Raw genomic sequence first — 22,758 nt, 5'->3', positions numbered from 1 at the left:
CTGTGATGCTCTCCCACAGAGCCCTCTGGAAGGCTCACCAGCAGCCCTTCCTCACCAGGTCTGGTGCGTTGGCCTCATTAGTCGGTAGTCGGCCAGGACAGGGTGCGCGTTTTAACTGCAGAGTTTGGTAAGTTTTGACAAAAACGTGTGCCTTAGAAACTACCCCCAGTCAAGGTGTGGACATCTTTGTCTCAGTGGGATTTTCACCCTGTCTGGTCTTTCCTGGGGCTCCTACCTCTGACACTCCTTTCTTTCTCAAAACATTCACTCCCTAGCCTCTGTTGGGACTCTGGCTCCTCAGCGTTTGTGAGCAGTGGTTTGGTTTTGTTTTGTTTTGTTTAATTGACATTCTTTTTTCTGCCTATGTCTTAACTGTTGGGGTTCTCCAAAGGCCTGCCGTCTGTTTTCTGGGAGACGGTGATGCCCTGGCCTGGGATGCACAGCCCATCAGACCTGTGTCGCAGCCCTGTCCCTGTCCACATCAGGCATGCGTTCAGCTGTGTGGCGGCTGGTGGCGCCTGTGCTCCCCTCACTCTGTTCTCCAGGCGGACTTACTGGTCCTTTCTGTACCTGGTCCCTGGCAGGTGCGTTCAGGAACACCCGTGAGTATCCACGGCACTCCTGTGTCTCTTGGTTCACACTTCTCCCGACATCTCCTGCGTGCCCTGGTGCATTTAGAGCTTGTCTGCTCATCCCACCCCTGGCTGCCTTCCCAGCACCACCTGCGGGTTCCAGATCCGTTGGTCTCCAATCTGCCGCTTTGAGTGTGCTCTTAGCTGAGGGGATCTGAAGCCTGGTGCCCCTCACCTGTGTGGCGTGGCCTTGCCCCCCAATCCCACACCTGCTTCCGGTCAGCCTGTGGGGGCCTGTTCTAGAAGCTTCCTTCTGCTGAAGGATAGTTAATCCTCTAGAATTAGTTGCCCCACCCCCTAAGGATTCCCCTTGAATCTTGGTGACCTGGGTAAGACAAAGATTTCTTAAGGACACAGAACATCTGATAAATGGAACTCGATCAAAATTTAAAACCTTATCTTCGAAAAACACGGTTCAGAAAATGAAAAGGCTGATTACGGAATGGAAGTACGTAGCGCACAGAGTGTTTCGACCTGTCTATTGGTTGAGCGAGAGGCACCAGGTGCATCTTCAGGTTAACGTTTCAGGAGAGATTGATGAAATGCTTCTAGCCCGTATTTTGGTTTTCCTGGAAAAATATTCAACAAGTCATGTTCTAGTATAGAAATGAGTAAAAGCAATAGGTGCAGACTGTCCTGTACGTTTCACATCTGTCTGGTGTGGGCGCGGAGGACAGGCAGCGTCTGCAGGCCTGGGCACCAGGTCACGCTGCGCCTGAGACCAGAACCCTTCCGTCCCGGTGCCTGTGCGGCCTGCGCGTTCTCATGCAGGAGTAGGTCCCCAGAACCTGTCATCAAAATGCAAGCAACATCAGCATTGGTAAACCCTGAAGACTGGTGAATGAACCAGTTCACTCTGTTTCTCATAAAACCTACCCCAGCATTCCAGGGGCCAAACAGCAGATTTTTGCCAGGTTCCAGAAGGCCTGACAAACCCTTCAAAAACCCATGAGCCAACAGTTGATAGGCACCTTTGACTTTTGGGAAAGTGCAAGTCAGTCCTCTTGCCGGCCCTGCGCCTATCCTCTCAGTCGCCTTCCTGGGCCTGTTACTTCCCCTCCTGCATGCGGGAGACCAGGACGGGCAAGGCAGGGGCCCCGGCAGAATGGAGTCCGAATTGCAGGTGGTTTGCAAAGTGGGCTGCCCTATGGACAGCTCCATGGGCGGGTGTGTCTCTCATGTCCGAATGAGGGCTGACTCAGAGGTGCCTGCCGTGAGGGCCGTGGTTCGGGAGTCCTGGACTCCGGCAGCTTGCTCGGAGGGGGTGGTGTGGGGTCAGAAAGGAGGGTGAGGGGGCTCTCATGTGGGCATCTTGGGGGACTGGGCTTGGTTGGGCAAAGTGCTACAGAGCCAGTCAAGTGGAGAGAGCCAGCTGGGCCGTGGTCCCAGAGCCAGACCCGACTGCCAGCTCCGACACCAGCGGCACAGATGCTGGTGGTGGAAGGTTAAAGAAATGCTGGGTGCTGGAGGAGGTGGACAGCAAGCAGGGGGCGGGGGGACACAGCAGGGATGCTCTTGGCACATAGATCCCCAGTGTCAGGTGAGCAGGAACCTGGAGCAAGAAGAAATCTTTGAGCAGCTGCCATACAGACAGGGAAGGTTTCTGAGGAGCACTGTGGTCCACTGCAGGGGTGGCTTGGTTGAAGACTGGGGAGACGGGCAGATTCTAGGTAGAGGTTTAAATGGTGCAAAAGATGGGAGGACACCTCCCTGAAGAATGCCAGCAGCATGGTTTGGGGTCGAGCATGCTGCTGGGCTGTGGAGACACGGGCAGCAAGCCCTGGGCCCAGTCGTCGGGGCACCGAGTGCTTGGTTGGGGAAGAGGGGGTCCTGCCCCTGGTACCGGGTACCCGTATGGTACCTGTGTGAGCCCATGAAAGTCCTTTGTGGCCCAGAAGCTCTGGGGCAGCATGGGTGAGGAAGAAGTGTGTGGCACTCACTGGTGGGCTGACTCATAGACCTCACAGTGTCTCTATGGTCTGTGGCCTTGGTGAGGAAGCACCCAGAAAGGCCCCCCTTCACAGATGCTGGCCTGACAGGTGCCCGGGTGCCCCGGCTCTAGGTGAGGCTCCGTGGGATCAGCAGACTCCCATGGTACTGAGTTATTGGGCCCCCAGAGCTCTGACTTGGTGGTGGTGCTCTGACCACCAGCCCTTAGGTGTGGATGCCACTTACCCTGCTTCCGACCAGGACTTGATACTAGCGCACAAAGGAAACTGCCGCTTCTGTGTTGGTGAGAACCAGAAATACAATAGTAGTGCCATCAGAAAAAGGTCATTGAGTCCTAGCTGCTCTGTAGACTGGGAATGATCCACAGGAGACTGCATTTCTTTGGCAGTATCATACCAGGTTGCTCTTTGCTGTATTCACATAAGCTTTCGTGTTTATGAATTATTACCAGAAGTGTAAGAGTGTGACTCTTGCTGTAACCCAAGTCTTTGTATTCTCCCGAGCCTCCTCTCCTGACAGGGCTTCCCTGGTTCTTCCAGCTGTGGCGTATGTGGCTGTGTTGTGTTTATACGAGAGAGACCCCTGCGTGAGAAGCCCCCTCTGCTTCACAGCCAGGGAGGCGGAGCCCTGCAGGGGTCTGGGGGGTGCCACCTGCCGGGAGTTCGGTGGAAGTCCCCGGGAGAAGCGGTACCAGACCTCAGGGTCTCTGTACCCCCTGCGGTCATGTGCTAAACCAAGGGATTGTTCTTCTCCCCTTCCTGATTTGGGACCATTTTCATCTCTTTCTAGAGCGGTTCTGGTGCGGTTGGAAGGATGTAGCCACCCGGTTGTCATGAAAGGCTTGTGTGCTGAGTGTGGCCAAGACCTAACCCAGTAAGTACTGGCAGCTCGTGGGTGGAAGGCGGTGCCTCTGGGCGTTTGAGATGGGGTGACCTACTGATTCAAAGGGGCATCCACGTCCGACAGCAGATGGCAGGCACCCTCCTTATCTGGCGACTCAGGTCCGTCTCCCAGGGAGGCATCCTCTCTGGTTTTATTTCCATAAGATTGGAAAGCACTGGAGTGTGTCTGATGCTCACCCAGGGGTAGTGGGTTTGCTTTCTCCTTAACCGCCGAGCAAACTGCATCCGTGGTCGGCCTGCGCCTCACGGCTCCCAGATCCCCCACCTCGCTCCCTGGGCTCCTTTACCACCAGCAGCAGGCGGTCACCCTCATGGGATGGGCAGAGCAGCACAGACTGTCCTGTGTTTCCCTGTTTCAGTGTGGCCGTCTCAGTTCATTTCTGGGAGATCTTTGTGAGCTCTTGGTGAGAACTCCCCTGCCTGCTCTCAGCCATCAGGCGACCTTTCAGCAGCTGTCAGCAGAGTGAAGTGGGGCACTAAGCTAGCTTGACCATCACCGAGGTGTAGACTCAAGTCTTACCCTCGCAGTCCCGTGTGCATTCTGTGGCCAGCTGACCAGTTCCAGGTGTTCATGTCAGTGTGCCTTCTGCCTGCAGGCTGCAGAATAAGAACGGGCAGCAGCAGGTGCCTCTGTCCACAGCCACGGTGTCGATGGTGCATAGCGTCCCAGAGCTGATGGTGAGCTCCGAGGTAAGGCCTGACTCTGGCAGAGGCCAAGTGTGAGAACGTTTCCTGAGGAGCCTCTGTGGGCCTCTCTTACTGTGCACAGGGCGGCTGGGGAAAGTACCAGGCCTGTCATTGATGGCTTCTGAGACAGCCACTGGGGAGACGGGTGGTCTGTGTGGCCCGTGCTGTCTGCCTGCGGTGTGGAAGGCTGTGCACGTTTCTTTCTTTCCCGAAGGGTTCTGCCTCCGAGGGAGGTACCAGCCCCACGGCCCCTGAGTCGGGAGCTCTCTGGGGTGCTGTGGCTCCTGTGGTCCCCCTGGCACAGAGCAGGAGGCTGACAGATGGGAAGGCGGGAAGCCACTGGCAGCTGGAGGAGTGGGGATGAGGGGAAGGCATCGTGCACACTGCCATGTGCAGAAGATGGTAGGACCGGGAGCAGGGGTGGTGACAAGTGTCGGGTTTGAGAGGCACTTGCCGCTGGCAGAGCAGGTGCAGGGGACGGGGCTGGGGAGGGAAGAGAAGGACACTTATCGTGCGAGTCCTCTTGGAAAAGCACGCAGGGCCGCCCTCGTGGGGCGGAGCCTAAGCACCCAAGAGCCAGCAGGTGTGTATGCTCAGAACTGTCTTCACTTCTCACGCATTTCAAGAGTCTCATGGGCAGTGTTGGTCAGAGGCATCCTGACACCTTTTTTCATGGGGGGGGCGGGGCACCAGGACGGAGCCTCCCACCAGTGATATGGAAGCTGGGCTCTCATCTTCCTGTGAGGCAGCTTCAGAGCTGCCCATTTTCGTAGGTAAGTAGGTGAGACATTTCTCAGTGTTATAATTCTATCAGGTTTGTGCTTTTGAATGATATATACCAGCTTTTGTTTTTTCGTGGGAAAGACAAAATGCCAGATAGAGGATTCTGATTTTCCTGAATTATTGAACTTTGAACAAATGGAAATACAGAAGAGTATATGAGCGAGTAAGAGAGACAAGAGACAGAGACAGAGACAGACCTGGGAAGTTGGGGGATAAAAAGAGAAGAAAGTGTCCCGCATTGTTCCTGCCATGACGGAATTACAGCTGGCCTGTGTCTGTAGCCCCTTCCAGACTGACGTAGCATTCTCGTGGCTGATCTGAGTGGGACCAGGAGCTTGTCTGTAGCAACAGGAACTGAACGGAGGAGGCAGAAGCTATGTGCACCCCGAAACACAGGTTGCTGGCCAGGGCCCCTTCCCAGAGGAGAGTCCCTCACTGGCCCCATAGGCCACAGTGTGCCGCGCCATCTCCAGGACCCCCTGGGTCTCTCCTGAGGTGAATCGGTGTCCCTGAGCGTGCCAGGAGGCGGAGACAGCACCGCCACTCCCCTGCCACCTGCCTGTTGCTCCACAATTGGCCCTTCCCCCACCTCAGCTCTCCTGCCTCCTCCCGTCATTCTGCAGCTCATGGCATTCTACCAAACTCGACGGACACGGCTGCTTTCTTTTCACCTCCTTTTTCGTTGGTTAACACGTTAAGTTACAGAATTACAATCAGAAATCCTCGTGTCATCATCAGCCACAGGACCAAACGGAAGTGGTTCGGAGGCCCCCCAGGGCAGGCCTTGTGGCCTGAGGTGTTGTGTTAGCGCACAGGGGCTGCCCGCGCGGTGGTGCCGAGAGCAGCGAAGAACGCCTCTCCGCTTCCTTTTGTTCTCCTGACAAAAGTGCAGTTGGTTTTGGATCCAGATATACCTACTTCATGATTCTCCTTTGTACTTTAACCTCAGCAAGCTGAGAAGCTGGGAAGGGAGGACCAGCAGCGGCTGCACCGGAACAGAAAGCTGGTGCTCATGGTGGACTTGGACCAGACGCTGATCCACACGACAGAACAGCACTGCCAGCAGATGTCAAACAAAGTGAGCGCTTCTCGGGGCCGGGCAGGCTGGGGGGCGCGGGAGCCCAAGGCCCGTGCTGCTGGGGTCATGTCCCTGGCCTGGGCCTTGCGGGGGGGGCACCGGAGCGCACTGCCGCCAACTGGTTCACTCGGTCCCCGTGTGACCGTGTTTGTTGGGAGGGTGGAGGCCTGGGGTCGGGCAGTGGGTGGGCAGCAAAGGAGGAGGAACCGTCTTGGTAGAGACGAGCTGATGTTAGATACCTCCAGGAATATCTCAAGTATTGAGGGTGGGGGTACAGGTGGGTCCTGGGTCTGTACTCGAGAGACTGCAGATAAAGGCTGGGATTCTCCAGGGAAATTAATTTTTCAGAGAAAAGTAAAGGGTCAAGGATGGAACCCTATTTCAGTCCACATCAAAACTGTTCCCACATGCCACCTCTTTTCCTTGGAATGGACCCTGAGAAGTTGACTTTCTTCTGCCTGCTTTAGAAGGCATTTACTAATGCCTGTCACAGAAGGCTGGGACCAGCTTATACTGTCATTAACAAATGAGGCCTCACCAACATGGAAATAATCATCCTTTAGAATTCTTTGTTGTTGGGCAGTTGATACATAGACCGTGTCAGATGTCAGGTCACCAGCATCTGCAGATAGCGGTTCCGTGTTGTGGCTGAGCCCCGCGGGGAGGCCTCTGACAGAAGTGCGGAGGCTAGGCCAGCAGCCGGGGATGCAGGGAAGGAGAGGTTTGGTCACAGCATGCAGTGACAGCTGCGTGTCATCGGGGTTTGGCTTCGCAAACAAAGGTGGTGGTACCGGCGTCCGTGTAGACCATCTCCATCAGTCCTGTAGGCGGTGGGGTTTTTCTTCCTTACCGCACGCTGCTGCCAGTGCAGGGCTGTCCTCATAGCTGTGGTCAGCAGTGGATTTCTTCTCACTCGGGTTCAGTCCCACCTCCTGTGACGGAGCGTGTGCCGTGTCGCTGTCTTAGCCGTTTCTGTGTGTGGTGAGATCTCGTGTGGGTGTGTATTTGTGTGTGACGTGAGGTGCTAGGAAGTCCTTTGAGGTTGTTTCTTTCATAACAACTACTCTGCTTCACGGGTGTTGTAAAGAGTTGGAGGACTTGGTGTAGGGAAGCACTTGCCGCAGGCATGTGCATGTGCCTGTGTGTGTGTTGCCCCAGATGGCTGGGGGTTTTGTTGTGCCTTTGAAGTTGGCACTTTTAATTCATTTCATAAAAGTCTGAACTCGTTGCGGCATGCCTGTTCCTCAGCTTGTGTGATCTAGGAGCTGAAGGCCTCCTCCCTTCCGCGTGGACAGGCGTCAGCTACGGCTGGCCGCAGTGGGTTCCATTCTTGCCTCTGCCCCTGCCGGCACTCTGGTGCGCACCCACCTGCCAGCAGCATTCAGGAAGATGTGTTGAGTTCTGAACTTTGGAGATGCAAACTTGTGTTTTTAAGGACATTGCCACTACCCCTGTGGAGTAGGGGACCATGATTCTAGAAGTCCACACTTCCACATGTTCCCACAGGACAGCTGCGTCCTGAGCGGTTTGACGAGTCTAGAGGTGGTAAGAAGTTACTGAGGACCTGGGTCACTTACCTTTTTGTTTTTTTCTTCAGTTCAGCATATTTTTACTGAGGAAATTAATGATAAACAGGATTAAAAGGATCAAAGTTTAGCTTCCTTAGGAAAGTTTGTATATGAATCACGTCAGCAGGTTGGCATCACTAATTTTACGTGTCTACTGAAGGGGGTTTGGAATACCATGTCCGCTTTTGTGCTGTATGTGTAAATTAATAAACCTGCTTGTGGAAAGAGTCAAGGAGCCGGACTACGTTAGTGGTTTACTCCCGTCACTGCCTCAGGAGGACGCTGTCGGTGGGTCGCCGGAGACCTGCTCTGGGTGACCAGCTGTGGCTCAGCTACTCAGCAGAGGTTCATGTTTGAGGAACCAGACACGCACGTCATCGCTCAGGGACACTTGCTTTATCCCTTATCAGAAAAAGACCACGACAAAGTAGTGTGAGGACCTGGTGACATCACTGAAACCCGTGGTAACGGGGTGGTTCCCTCAGCTGTCTTTTAGCAGCTAAGGAGGCACAGTCCCTTCCGTGGTAACCATGGGTGGGTGTTGCGGGTGCGCGGTCTGGAGGTGCCGTCGGGTGGCCCCTGCCTTCTCACCAGGTGTGTGTGTTCTCCAGGGCATCTTTCACTTCCAGCTGGGCCGGGGCGAGCCAATGCTGCACACCCGTGTGCGTCCCCACTGCAGGGAGTTCCTGGAGAAGATCGCCAGGCTGTACGAGCTGCACGTGTTCACGTTCGGGAGCCGGCTGTACGCCCACACCATCGCAGGTGGGTGGCTCGGGCCTCGCTCGCCCCGTCCTTCGTCAGCGCTGCTGAACGTTGTCCACAGCGGGTTTGCTTTACCTCTTACTTTCAGTGACACCCTTAAAGATGGAGGGGGAAATCCAGCTTTCCTAGACTCGATTGCATCTCAGAGCTGGCTGTTGCTTCCCCAAATGCATGGGCCGCTCCCACTCTGGGCAGGGGCGCATTGCAGGCCAGTTTGAAAGTGGCTTAGAACTGCAAGTAGGTGGAAAGTGGAAACGTCTTCATGTGAGCGTACGTGAAGTTGTTGTATTAATTGGTTTGGAAATCCCCCTGGAGCCACGTTGCTGGGGTCTGTCTGTACCTGACGCTTGGAGCATAGGCAGCCTGGCTGTCCGTGGACATCAGCACTTGCATTAGAGTGACCACAGCACCTTCGTGTTCATTCCAGGGTGGCCAAACTTCCAAGTTGAAATGTGTTTGCTGGTTGGTCTTGGTCTTGGTCTTTGTTGAAGGAGAATTGACTTTTGAACCCCCCTTGAACACGTAGCACCTTTGTAATTTTCATCCTGAGCACGGCAGCCATGTGTTGAAGTTCCATCATCTTGTGTTTGCCTTTGTTGTGTGGCCACCTGGTGTCCCCACTCCATGGAACCCACATACCACTGACTGACAGCACCCCAAGCCGAAAGAGTAATCAGGTCCTCAGGTGCCCCCTTCGGGCTTTGCCTCCTGGCCACAGGATGACTTGGGCCTTCGGCTCCGGAGCTGTGACTTCTCTCCAGATCTCCATCAGCAGGGCCCACAGAGGAGTAGCGAAGATAATACTGATTTAGGTAGAAGGGCCTGGGGGTGGGTGGGGGTGCCCCTGGAGGCTGAGAGGACATTCCCAGGGGCCTAGGGCAGTCTGCCTTGTTCCTGTGTCAGGCTCTGCTTTGTACCTTAGAATTGCCACATCCCAACACAAGCAGAGACATTAACAGGAAGTACCCTTTGCCCCAGGCCGAGGGACCCACTGCTGTCGGATGGCCGCCTCCAGCATTGGCAACGGCGTCACGCACACAAGAGGACTTGGGAGGAAGCCCATGGCTGATGGGACGCGCGTGCCGTGCACAGCCTTGAGGTGGTCGGGCCTTCAGAGGGTGGGTCTCTGGCACGGAAAGGCCTGGGGTTGGGGGAGTTGAGCTTGGCCTCGGGTGGATTTGATTGTTGACAGAGGGCAGCCGGAGGTCTGGCCATAGTTTTTAACAACCACAGTTTCTGTAGCTTCCTCATCCTGTCAACTTTTAATTTTGAAAGTTATCATTTTCACAGGACATACATTTTTAGTATAATTAGGAAAGACCTATTTTGTTGGAACGATTAAGAGCTTGGGGTGCTTTTCATGTGTTTGATTGTAGAGTCTAATAATTCTGTGAGTCAGCTTCAGGGTTAGGGGCCGAGTGTCTGTAGAGGACGTGCGTGTTCTTTATTCAGTAAGAACGTGTGTTTGTAGCATTGTTTGTCGAAGTGAGTGCTCTGTATTGGTAAGTGATGATGGTGTGGGGATCCCACAGATGGCAACAGCTGGAGGTGTCGGCCCCTTCCCTGCTGTGTGGCAGGCCCTGTGCACGCAGACAGCAGAGCGCTGGGGCGCCTAGTCTCTGACGGTGTATGAGGCAGACGTGTGGTCTCGGGGTCCTGCTGGGGAGGCAGACGGGAGGCCGGCCTGCTCTGCGTGCTGGCCAGCAGCAGTGGGCTGCCGAGATGGGCTGCCGAGTCTGTTGACAGCGCTGATGGGACGTGCCTGAAAAAGGTCTCCAGAGAACATGGCAAACTTGGCGGAGTAAGTGGGAGAGGCTCCTGGGCGCCTTATTCACCGCTTTGCTTTGCCAACAGCCGAAGGCACAAGGAAGCTGCACGTGGTGGTGAAACTAGAATGTTTTGGTCCCGGCCCCTCATGTATGCATAGCGTGGTGGGTAGAAATACGTGGTCACATGTTTGTGGCCCTTGCAGGCTCTGCGCTCCCCGGGGGAGTAATGCTGAGCTTTGTTTATTCTTTATCTTCTGTTCTCAGCCAAATTCCAGGTCATGTTAAAATTCAGCGAATGGTTAATGAACAGATGCCCTTAAACACATTAAAAGGAACCATAAGTGAATCACAGTCCTGCAAGAGAGATGAGAACGTTTGGTTCTAGGGTATGATGCTTAGTGTCCTGATGCCGTAAACAGCAGGGCCCTCACCATACACAGACGAGGACGTCAGCCAGTCACATGTCTGACCTTTGTTTTGTCTTCTTTTCAAAGGCTTTTTAGACCCCGAGAAGAAGCTTTTTTCTCATCGAATATTATCGAGGGATGAATGTATTGACCCGTTTTCTAAAACAGGGAACCTCAGGTATGTAGCCTGGCTGTGTTCATCGAGGAGGCTCACTGTGCAGTGTCCAGTGGAAAGCATGTCCCACCAGTAATTTTGTGTTTATTCTCCCCGTTTCCAGCTTTATTTTCACAGCACTTAGATACCCTGCTGTCTTCTAGCCAGGCTTCTAAACTCCCCCAGCTACAGGCTCTGGTGGGCTCCCTGGTGGGCTCCTGGGGCATGCAGACCAGAGCCCCAGGGTCTAGGGTCTGGGGAGGGGTAGTGAGAGCAGGGCTGGGGCAGGGGGGAATGGGAGGTGACGAGCAAAGGGACCCAGAGCTCCCGTGAGCACAGGACAGCTTGAAAGAAGGTCGAGTTGGTGTCTCACCATTCTGTTTCCTTAGGAGCTTGCCTGCTGTTAATCCTATTAGATCGTTCCCAGATCCAGAGTCACAGTCCCATCTGCTCCTGGTTGCATTCCCTTCTATCACCGTGTGCCCTGCCGTCCTGCCCTCTGTGCTTTGACGGTGGGGCCCTCCCACCCCCAGTCCAAAGGCTCTTGCACATGTTCGCTCTGTACAAGGAATTTCCCTACTTCTACCCAGAAAGGTAGTAACCCCCCCCCCACACACACACACACGCTCGTTCCCACGCAATACCGTATCAGCTATAACTTGTTCTCACGCATTTTGGTTCCCAAGGATATTTGGGCAGTAACACTGCGGCCTCCTTCCGCTGGGGTTGGCCGTCCTCGTGCAGCATTGTGTTTCAGATTTAGGGTGTCCACACACATAGGGACCTACTCGAGGCCATAGGAACCAAGAGGAGAAACTGAACGTCCCTGCTTCAGAAACCGACCTCGCATGTGCTAGTTAGTGTCAGAGTGAGCACACTGATGAAGACAAAGGAAAGGGAGAGGTGTTGTCAGTGACGGATTCAGGGGAAGCTACCCACAGGAACAACGCTGGAGGGGAGCCGCGTGCTCCCCAGTGGGCACAGGTAACCGGCACGTGGCTCGTGTAGGTAACAGGCAGTGGGGACTCTTTCCCTAGTTTTTATCTCCCTCATCTGGTGTTAAATGTGCCGGAAAGCACGGACTATGTAAGTTATTTTAGCTGCTTTCTGTTTTACACGTGGGAAACAGACTCAGGAAATAACAGTAATTCTGGACACATGAACATATTGCCTGGGTATCTGTAGCCATTAGCTGCTACAGGACTGAGCAGTGGCAGGCAGTCCTCCCGAGTTTATTTCCAGATCCAAGACAAAATCCACTTTGAATTTTGAATGCTACAAGCCTGAGTCCCAGAATTGTGGACGGAAATAGAATTTCACAAGACCATGTGAGGGTAGCAGAGTGTGTCTACATCTGTCAGGTGGCTAAGCCTTGCTAACACGTCTGTTGACCCTGTACATACTAGTAGTACTTTTGGACTTGAAGAGAGACCACACAGGTACACTGCAGGAAACCGTCGTTTATTTCGGAGGGCTGGGATACACGGGCGTGTCCTCCTGCCTTCACCTGGAAGGCCCTTTGCGGAGGAGCAGGCACCTGCAGACTGACATGCTGGCGTGTGGCGGTTTGCGTGTCAGCTTCCCAGGACGGGGACACGGCCCCCAAACATGACTCTGCTGCAGCCCCGTGAGGAGTATCAGACACAGTGGAGAGAGCCAAGCTATGCTAGTCTAAAGCCTTGCGGTGTGATTTTCATCTGTTTCTGACTAATCTGTGATCTGCTGGCTATCCATAAAAGATTGTTGTGACTTTTAATTGATTATTTTTGGTAAAGTGTGCTAGTTCTGGTACGTTTTTATTTTTAGAAATCTCTTTCCCTGTGGAGACTCAATGGTTTGCATTATTGATGACCGAGAAGATGTCTGGAAGTTTGCTCCCAATCTGATCACCGTGAAGAAATACGTCTACTTCCAGGGCATAGGGGACATCAACGCGCCCTCTGGGTCTCGGGAGTCGCAGGCGAGAAGGAAAGGTGGGTGAGGACCTTCTGGGCGGCAAAGGAGTAGTTGACACATGCTTCCTGGAGCCTTTCTTGTGGCTGCTTTGTAAAGTTTGTTTCTTCTTGTTTCAGCCCTCACAGAACTGGTTGTGTTTATTTATAAGAATGAAAAGTGTGATGTTTAGTTTCCACTTTGGTGTTTTTTTTTTTTTTTAATGGTGCTAACCTAAACATTTTCCCAGTTGAATGAAGATTTAAAAATTTGCTTAATTCATTGTGTCTGAATGCTGCCTGTCATCCTGTTTTCTCTTAAACGGCAAGCAAGACGGCGGGAGTTTGGCCGTCGCAACCCTTGGAAAGAGCAAGCTGTGGGCCGTAGCAGCTCCAGCTTGGTGGTGGTTGGCGCTGTGCCCGGGCCCAGAGCCTGCAGGGAGCCACACGGCTTAACCCGTCAGGCGAGCGTGAAGCCAGAGTCTATCTGAAGAAGATGCGAAGTTTTGGTGTGAAGTGTGTCTAGGATCTTTAATTTGTAAACACGGTTTTGAGGCCTGCAGGGACTGCTGCAGTCACTAACAGCTGGAGGCCCGGGCCAGGGGAAGCAGGGCCTGGGGCGACACCCTGCGCGGTGCAGCCAAGGTGGGGCTGGGAGGCCGCCCGTGGGCCGTCCACCCAAAGCGTGGAAGCCTTGAGTATTCTGTCCATCTCTAATCCTTTGTGAAAACCAAGACAAAGTGACCATCTGTGACCGGACGCCTAAAAATTTGCCTTTACGGCCTGAGTTTGCCGAGCCCAGGTCTAGAGCACGGTTAGAGCCAGACGCGGTGCGGGGGGGGGGGGGGTATGCTGCCGTCGCTTTAACAAGAGCTTTCAGTTGGACAGTAAATAACGGTCACCTTTTCTTTTGTGCACACGTGTAGTAAATCAGTCTCCGAAAGGTGCCGACATCCCAGAACAAGCTCCATCCGTCCGGGAGACCGAGGAAGGACGGCAGGTTTCTGGGGTCGAGCAAAGTAATGGCCTTGGGAAGCCCACGAGGGAGCTCAACGGGGGCGCTTCTCCACGGGGAGACTGGCCCCTGCCTGGGCAGGAGGAGGAGAGAGGCAGCCGGCCCACCGCCCGTGGCCCCTTGGCTGATGGCAAGGGCGCCCCAGCATGTGCACAGCAGCACGATCGGACATTGCCGGAAAAGCGGTCCGCTCAGGGCACAGCAGGCGGTGACCTGGACTTTGAACTTTCCAGTGACAGCGAGTCAGATGGCCAGTCGTCCTCCGATGGTGAAAGTGGGGAGAGGAGGAGCCTGGAAAGGCCTCAGGGAGCACGAGATGCAGGGAAAGTGGCCCAGCGGGGTGGCCCCCCTGGCTTAGGAGGGGAGAGGCCTGCAGGAGTGAGTCCATGCGGAGAGTCTGCCCCGGGTGTACATCCGGATGTGCAGGAGGAGGGCGAGCGGGACGGCCTCTGCGGGCTGGGCGGTAGCTCTGCTGATAGGAAGGAGGCCGAGACTGAGTCGCAGAACAGCGAGCAGTCGGGCATCACGGCAGGCGAGTCCCTGGACCAGAGCGTGGAGGAGGAGGAGGAGGAGGAAGACGGGGACGAGGACGACCACCTGGTCTACCTGGAGGAGATCCTTGCCCGAGTGCACTCTGACTACTATGCCAAGTACGACCGGTACCTCCGCGGGGACAGCCAGGAAGCCCCCGACATACGGAAGATTGTCCCGGAGCTCAAGAGCAGAGTGCTGGCAGATGTCGCCATAATATTTAGTGGTTTGCACCCGACAAACTTCCCGATCGAGAAGACGCGGGAGCATTACCACGCCACGGCCCTTGGAGCCAAGATCCTCACGCAGCTGGTGCTGGACCCCGACAACCCTGACAGGGCCACCCACCTGATTGCGGCGAGGGCAGGTGAGTGCACCCGTGCCAGCCCCCCTCCTGCCTCCCGCCATCCTGCCTGTGGAGGGGGACACAGAAGAGCCCCGTGGTGCTCCTGGGGCAGGGTACACGGTCACTCTGAAAGGGCACGGCTGCTTGTTCTGTGCCAGCTTTCAGAAGCCTTGTCCTGAATCATTGCCTTGTACGCGTCTGCTGATGATTATATGTTGTGTCTGCCTGTGTGGGTGCGTGCTGTCCACAGGCGTTCCACAGCGTGGGCACGGCACCTCGTGTTTCCTGGCCCGCCACCGTTGCGTGTTCCACGTCGTCAGGCTCCGCCGCCTGGAGTGGGGGGCGCACGCAGGTCGGGTGGAGAAGGGGGCATGGGTTGCACATGATGGAGCCCAGTTACATGGTGAACAGCTCGCACAGTTCAGTGGGGAGCGGGCAGCTGAGCATGAGGGTTCCAGCTGGAACCACGTCCGTCCTGAGGGATTGAGGTTGGGAAAGTCACTGTAGGAACATCCCCCTCAGATAGACTCCAGGGATTTCAGCCAAGAAAACAGACCCTCAGTAATGGGCAAATGAGAAAGAAACACACATGGTTGCTAAAAAAACAAAAACAAAAAAACAAAACCAATGATTTTTTATTTAAATGGTCTTCACAAGCGACGGTGTAGTGTTTTCTGAACAAAGACTGTCCCTGGCCACTCTGGGCACTGCTCCTCCCACACCTGCACCTGCTGAGCCAGGGTTTCCAGGTCACTGCCTCTGTGTGAGGCCATCTTGCCCCCTGGGGCTGAGCCCTATGCCCATGTGTGACACGTCCTGGTGTGAGATGTGGGAAGATCCTAACTGAGAGGTGGGGGCAGGCTTGTTGCAGCCCTCAGGCATTCCACACGTGCAGTGAGCCCAGAGGCATGGGGAAGGAGACACCGGGCTCGCGCTCTGCCCGTGGCTCACTCCTGCCTGGGTGCCCAGCCCCCTTGTCCTCCCCTCTCCCCGATCCCAAAGTCACTGCTTGTTAACTCAGAGATGCGTGGTGGCGGAAGTGCCTGTAGCTGGCTTGGCCTCTGCCCGCATGGTCATAGCACAGTGCGGTCCAAGCCTGCGGTGGGCGGGACAGGTGTCCTCGCCAACTGTTGACGAGTCTTTACAAAGACACAGACATGTGCACGTCAGGGACATACACACATTTCGCTCCCATCCACTTGGCCTGCTGATACCACAGCCACTGTGGCCGTTGCTCTTCAGCAGGCTGCACTGGGTGCAGTAACAGGGTGACCTTGGTGGAGAGGGCTAGGTGGGGCTCTGAGCCCACAGCAGTGGTGGGGCCTTTGCCAATTCCGAGCCCATGGTCTTGGGGAAGAGCTCTCTGGCAATTGGCTGCAGGTCACAGAGGCAGTGGGAAACTTCCCACAGAAATGGACGGGCGCCTCTTGGCTGGTATGGTGGGGTCTGTCATATCCCTGCCTTCCCTGCTGGCCTGCCAACGGGTCCAGTGAGACCCCACAGCAGGTCCCCGTTTTGTGGGGCAGGCCGGGGGCAGGCAGCAGTGGTTGGACAGCAAAGTCTCAGATTTCAGACACAAAGATGGTGCCAGGCAGGGTTCAGAGCCCAGCTGAGTGATTCGAGGCTCCCATGCGCCTGCAGCCCAGGCTGAACTGACTGAGCTGGTTTCCCTACAGGCACGGAGAAGGTGCGCCAGGCCCAGGAGTGCGGGCAGCTGCATGTGGTCAACCCGGACTGGCTATGGAGCTGCCTGGAGCGCTGGGACCGGGTAGAGGAGCAGCTCTTCCCACTCAGGGATGACTACGGCAGAGCACAGAGGTGAGCGCCACGCCCACACTGCCTCCCACTCAGCACGGGCCCAGCCGGAGGATGCCGCAGCCTGGAGCATTCAGCCCGGCCGCGTGCTTCCGTCCCTGTGGTCCCTGTGGTCCCCCAACCAGCAAGGCCAGGCCCTCCCCACCGGCACCGCCAGCCCTGCAGAGCGCAGACTGTCTAAAACGCCATCACCGTCTCAAAAAGTCAGTTGCTTTTTCTCCCTGCAACGCCCGCAGGGAGGCTTGGCTTGCCTGCGCTTCCTCCCTGGCCTGGGGGCAGCATCAAGAACAATGCTGAGGCTTCATGGAGTGCCGGTGGCCAGGGCGACAGTGACCACAATGAGGGGCAGATGGGAGCCTGGTGGGTCAAGGTGGTTCCGCGCGTTTGTGGGGGGTATGGTCTGTTTTGTTGGAAACGGCTTGAGAAACTGCTTCCTGTCGTTTGTCAGACTTCAGCTGTTGTGTTTAGGGGTGAAGTTCTGAGCTAGGCGTCAGAGGGACAGCGGTCTCGGATTCCAGCAGAGGCTCCAAGCAGGACACGGGCACACACTCTGCATCTTCCTCTGCATCGGCCTTCAGCTGCAGCTGGGCCTGAGCCTGTTTGAGCACTTTCTCACAGCCCTTGTTCTGGTCCCACAGGGAGGATGGCCCAGCAGCCTTTCCTGACAGGCAGGGTGCACTTCCGACCGCCCTGTTCCACCCGACGCCCGTCCATCCCAGGGCCCAGCCTGGGCCGGAAGTTCGCATCTATGACGCCAACACGGGCAAGCTCATCCGGAAAGCTGCTGTGGGCCCCGGGCCCCCTGGCTCCCTGGCGGTCCACACGGAGCACTCCTCCTTCAGGTACATGCGCCTGGGAGCTGTCATGCAGCAACAGGGTGCCTCTGAGCGCCTTGGACTGCCACGCTCACTGAGAGCTGATCGGAAGCGGTGCTGGCGGGACAGGAAGTTGGGGGTTTACTCCATCCTGAGCTGGGGCTGGGCTTACCCACTAGGCGTCAGCCCTCTTGCATGTTCTTTCCCGTCCTGGTCCCGACAGCAGAACAGATAGGACCAAGGTCTAGTCTATGAGATGTGTTGCGCATGCCAGACACGCTCTCCCGTTTGCCCAGTGCTGTCTCCGACAAGCTGTTCCATCTGCAGACCAGACCTGTACCCTGATGTCGGCCCACATCCCCCCAGCAGGAGATCCTCCGTGCCAGTGCCCTCTGGTCCGTCCCTTCTGTGGGGTGGAAGGGCCAGAGGAGGAGCCAGTTCTGGGCCTCCCCTGGCGTCCCATCCCACTTCTTGTCCAGATCAGACTGAGGGAGGGGGCAGCAGTGACTGCTTGTAAACAGGAATGTAAGGAAGAGAGCCCTCGCTGGTCAGTTCTGCCTTCTCTCTTCTGAGCTCTGAAGACGTGTAGACATTCATTTCGGGTACATTCTGTGTCCGCTACGTTGTTCTGTATGTCGTGAATGTTCACTTTTATCGCTGAAACATTCTCTAAGATGGTAAGCTCGCCCCAGTGTCAAGGTCCCTGCATTTGAAGGGAACCCACGGGTGTGCACGATGGCAGGGAGGTGCCTCAGAGGCCCTGGGGGACATGCTGCTCTCCCGGCTCTGAGGAGCGAGGTGTTGGACCAGGCTGTGTGGGCGCAGGTCATGGGAGCCACTCCCGTGAGGTCTGGGGTAGAGACAAGGTCACGGTTAGTGGAGATTCTAGAGGCGGTTCTGACAAAGTGCCTGCCAGAGGCCGTCAGAGGGAGTCTGGCCCCGGCGGGAGGCCAGCATGGCCGCAGGAGGAACGCACGGCTCCAGAGCTGTCGGGGGTGGACAGCTGGCTTCTCGGGGCTCTTTTAGGCCAGGGCAGTGTGAGGGAGCCTCGCTGCACCCCAGCACCTGAGGTGCGGTCCAGGTGGAGGCAGGTGTGACTAGATGCTCCCAGGGTGGAGAGCTGGGCGGGACCGCGTGACTTAATGCAGTCAGCCGTGAGCCGCTTACAAGGGGTGATCTGCGTGCTGACCACCAGGGCCCGGGACTGAGTGCACTCCTTCTGCTCGAGGGGTGTGGATGGTTCCGCACCCCCTCGACCGGCGCTCCCCTTGGGAGTGTGCCCCTGGAGTGTGGCTGTGGCACATGGCACGTCTTTTATTGGACTCATCCTCCTGCCAAAGATGAACAAGCAGAAAAGCTGTGGTTGGGAGGCACATGGCTCCGCTTGTGTGGCGCGAAGCCAATCACGTGGGCTCTGGGGACCGAGCTTGGGGTTGAAGCCGTCGACACAGCTGGGACCTGGGACAGAGCCTTTCAAGTAACGGTGTTGCTGTGCTCGATGAAGCAGGACAGGCAGAACAGGGGAAAGGGGCGAATGTCAGCAGAGACCTGTAGCCCACACAGAAAACAGAAACACGTTCCAGAACTGCAGAGTACCAATCCAAAGTTAATTGGAAGACGGTCTGTAGAAACCATGCATACTGGAAGCAGCAGAGAAGAATGGGAAGGAGCCAGGGCAGTTGGGGCAGGTCAGTGTGGGGACTTAGTCTCTGCAGATTGCCCCAGACCAGGGAGAAACAAATGCTCGGAGCCCATGACTTGTGGCACAAGCTGAATGACAGAAAATGAGATAGGCCCATCGTTGTCAGGACTCTTCATCTCAGGGTTGTGAATTCGAGCTCCGCGTTGAGTGTAGAGATTACTTAAAAACAAAGAACTAAACAAACAAAACCAAAAACTGGAGAAAATCTCTGTTGTATACGCACAGCGTGAAAGTGTATATCTTGTGCCATTAACCGCTAACACTGATACCGACGTCGCAAAGTCCGTGCTCTACTGACGTGTACGTGAGCAATTCCTGGCTTTTAGAATCTGCTTTTCATATTGTTGGAAATTAGATCACGAACCCTTTGAGTTAATTCTCTTAAGCGTAAAGAACAAATGTCTGGAATGTTTAGAAGTTGGGCTCAGAGATGGTTTGGGGACGGTTCAGGCTCACAGTAAGTGGCAGTAGGCCAGGAATTTCCGAGGTGTGGGAGAAGAAGTAATTAAGTGTTGTCTGAAAACACTTGCAGATGGTAAGCCGAACTCGAATACAGTTGCGTGCTGCTTTTTTACATAGAACACTAATAATCAGGCAACAGCTAACCACCTATTTGTCCTGAAATGTGTGTAATTTCTGTGAACAGCGGCACTTCAGTCTGAGAGGACGGAAAAACAAACCGTCCAGCCCCGTCGTCTTGGAGGAAGACACACAGCGTGTGGTAGTTTATCTGGAGGTGCCTCTGAGGAGATTCTTCTCTTTCTTGAGCTTGGAAGTGGGATTCCTACCACAGTACTGACTGAATTATTGCCAGCCTGCGTAGGTGCGCAGACGGATGTTAGCACCGTTGGTGAACTCACCTTAGTCACCTGAGTGTGTTATGGGAGCCTGTCACCTTGACTGTAGTAACCCTGTCTCTCTCCTTACCTGTGTGTAGGACACTATACGTTGTAAAACTAATGAATGAAATGACCCATTTCTACAAGAAGGGTGACCCCTATCTTGACGGCAGTCCAGAACTCGGAGGCAAGAGGACCAGGCAGGGCCCGGTCACGCTCTCACAGGTGCTGTGTAGAGGGAGAGAGCCCACGCGATTGCGACATAGAGTAAGGGCGTCCTTTCCGTGTAGAGCTAGAGCTCCCCGTTTATTTGATTTCGCGTTGTACCCACACACACGCCTGTGTCCTTAATGCCCCTGTCCTCGCGCGGCTACCTAGGCACCTACAAGGTGCCTCCGTTTGCACCGGGAGCCCTCACAGATGCAAGGTGTCCACGCTGCCCCGCCCTTTGGAATCACGGGCTGTGAGGCCTGCACCAGCCGTCCCATCGAGGCTCTGGTCCCTGTGCTCCTGCTGCCCGAGGTTTCCCTGTGTGTCAAGGGCTGCGGGAGCGAGAACCCCGGGAGTGGTGGCTCAGCCCCATTGTGAACCTGGAACCCTGAGTGGACCCCATTGTGACAGGGCACCTGGGGCCGTGGGCACGGACACTGTTCTGTGTGCTTGTCTGGTGGAGGCCTGGAGAACTGTGAGTGTCTGTCCTCCTTGCTTTGATGGTTTTGGTTCTGGGCCGGGGTGCTGGCTCACTGGGGACTCAGGGTCGGAGCCCGTTGGGCCTCTCCTGCTGTTGCTTGTGTGTTGCCAGGTTCCGTCCACCTCGCCCAAGGCAGGGTCAAAGGGCTTCCCTAGGCAGTGACCCCGAAGGCAGGAGTCCTGGTCCGGAGGGTGGGGTGGGGGTGGAGCAGCCAGGACCACAGAGGACCACAGTGGCTCACCATGTGGTCAGTCTAAACTTCCCCACGAGGACAGAGTCCAAAATTCTGAATTCTTTTTTTTTTTTTTTTTACCCATCATTGTTATGTGCTGTTAGTTGTGAACATTTGTGGTTTAATTAAAAATTTTATTTTGAGGTCACTGTACACCCACGGGCAGGTGTAAGAAGAGAGGGATCCCGTGTGCCCTTCCCCCGGTTTGCCCGCAGTAGCATCTTGCAAACCTGCAGCCCAGTCTCACGGCCAGGATGTCGGGTGACACAAAACCGCCACCACCCTGGGGCCCCCCAGTGTCCGCTCACCCGCCCCCTCCCCATCAGTCCAGGAGGGCCATGCGCACAGGCTCTCGCACGTTTCTGGCCCCCGCTCGGCCTGGGCCAGCTGCACTGTTGTGCTCACAAGTGCTCTGCCCCCCCGCCGAGCGGCCTCCTGCTGAGGCCGACACCTGGCTGGGTCCTGCCGTGGGCCCCGCACAAGGGCTGCTCCGAAGCTCTGTGTCTGCGTCCGCTTCTGCGGGACTGACGCCCGGGGTGAACCTGGTGCGCTGGGTGCAAGGGGGGGGGGGTTTCTCTGGAGGAGCAGCACCGTCTCTCCCACCAGCGGTGCAGTCCCCTCTCCGTGCCCCGCTGCGTTTGGGGTAGACACCGTTCCTGACGGTAGCCACTCCGACAGGCGTTCACCCCCGCGGGATGCGCATCCCCCTCCGTGCAGCGTCTTGTGTCTTCATGCATTTTCCAACTGGGTGGTTGTGTGACTGTTGATTTCGACCACTACTTAGGTATTTTAGGTCGTATTCTTTTGTGAACGGTGTGGCTGGACGGTAATTTCTTCTACTCTGTAGCTGTTCATCTTCTTGACAGTCAGGAGAAGCCAAAGTGTCCCATTTTAATGAACCCAGTTCTGTTTATCTGTTTCTTTTTCATGCATCACGAGTTTGGTGTCAAGTCTGTGAACTCTTTGTGTGGTCCTAGATCCTAAAGGTTTTCTCTTACGTTTTATCCTAAAAGTTCCACAGCTTTTACGTTTTATCTTTAAGGGCATGTTCCATTCGAGTTTCTGCACAAGGTGTGAGATTTTCGGTTGGGGTTCGGTGCTGCTTCTGCACTGTTAGCTGAAAAAGCGTCTTCCAGGTCCGTCGCTCTGGTGCCCGTGCGTCAGGTGTGGGGGGTACATCGTCCCGGTCAGTTCTGGGTTCCCACCTCTCCCCTTGCCAGCAGACCTTTTCACCTTTTCTTGATCTTCAAGTGAAAACATTCCATTTTTCACCTTTAAGTATGATGTTGGCTCTAGGTCTTCTGTAGATGCTCTTCACCAAGTTGCGGGAGTTCCCCCACTTCCCAATTTTCTGTGAGTTTTTATCCTGAGTGGGTGTTAAATTTTTCAAGTGCTTTAGCTGTAGTGCTGTCACGTGGTTTTTCTTCTTTGGCCCATCGTTTGAATTAGATTTCTCTCGCTGTTTTCAAGCCTTTTTTCCTCGTCTTGAATAATAAGTTTGATGAGGATGTGTCCAAATGTGGATTTGGGGGTTTATCCTTTTTAGATTCACTCAACTTTTTGAATCAGAAAGTTTAATGTCTTTCGCCAGAATTGGGACATTTCCAGCCCTGATTCTTTGAGGATTTTCCCAGCTCTACCGTGTTTCTCCTCCTCCTGGGATCAGGGATGCGAATATTGGGTCCATCGTCCTCTCATGTGTTCTGAACAATCTCTTCTTCCCTTTTGTTCAGACTGAGTGGTTCAGCCTCACTGATTCTGTGGTTTCTGTCCTGATGCTTCTGCTCGGCCCTTCTCCGCATATTTACTGCTTTGCAGGGTTTTTCTCACATACTTTCGTGTGCCTGTAATTCCTGTGGAGGCACTTTTTTTTTTTTTTAAGATTTCATTTATTTATTTGACAGAGATAGAGACAGCCAGCGAGAGAGGGAACACAAGCAGGGGGAGTGGGAGAGGAAGAAGCAGGCTCATAGCGGAGGAGCCTGATGTGGGGCTCGATCCCATAACGCCGGGATCACGCCCTGAGCCGAAGGCAGACGCTTAACCGCTGTGCCACCCAGGCGCCCCCCCTGTGGAGGCACTTTTACCGCGATGCGCTGACCTCCGTGTAAGGTAGCTCTGTCACCACTGCCATCTTAAGAGTTGACGC

General features: G+C 55.2%; 1 protein-coding gene across 4 annotated transcripts in view; it reads left to right on the top strand.

Annotated features, from left to right (window-relative positions):
- CTDP1 (CTD phosphatase 1) overlaps positions 1 to 22,758 on the top strand; it is a 54,792-nt gene that overhangs the window by 8,171 nt on the left and 23,863 nt on the right. For all 4 annotated transcript variants that reach the window (XM_045790307.2, XM_045790309.2, XM_045790310.2 and 1 more), the window contains exons 2-10: positions 3,372 to 3,455; positions 4,081 to 4,174; positions 5,904 to 6,032; positions 8,212 to 8,362; positions 10,626 to 10,716; positions 12,499 to 12,665; positions 13,550 to 14,536; positions 16,192 to 16,333; positions 16,969 to 17,172. In XM_045790307.2, the coding sequence (XP_045646263.1) occupies positions 3,372 to 3,455; positions 4,081 to 4,174; positions 5,904 to 6,032; positions 8,212 to 8,362; positions 10,626 to 10,716; positions 12,499 to 12,665; positions 13,550 to 14,536; positions 16,192 to 16,333; positions 16,969 to 17,172 (2,049 nt within the window). The remainder of the gene's footprint in view (positions 1 to 3,371; positions 3,456 to 4,080; positions 4,175 to 5,903; positions 6,033 to 8,211; positions 8,363 to 10,625; positions 10,717 to 12,498; positions 12,666 to 13,549; positions 14,537 to 16,191; positions 16,334 to 16,968; positions 17,173 to 22,758) is intronic.

Source organism: Ursus americanus, chromosome 19 (genome assembly GCF_024610735.1).
Source record: "Ursus americanus isolate L20-20 chromosome 19, mUrsAme1.1.p, whole genome shotgun sequence".
In the NCBI taxonomy this organism is placed as follows: domain Eukaryota; kingdom Metazoa; phylum Chordata; class Mammalia; order Carnivora; family Ursidae; genus Ursus; species Ursus americanus.
This window is presented reverse-complemented; position numbering and strand designations above follow the sequence as displayed.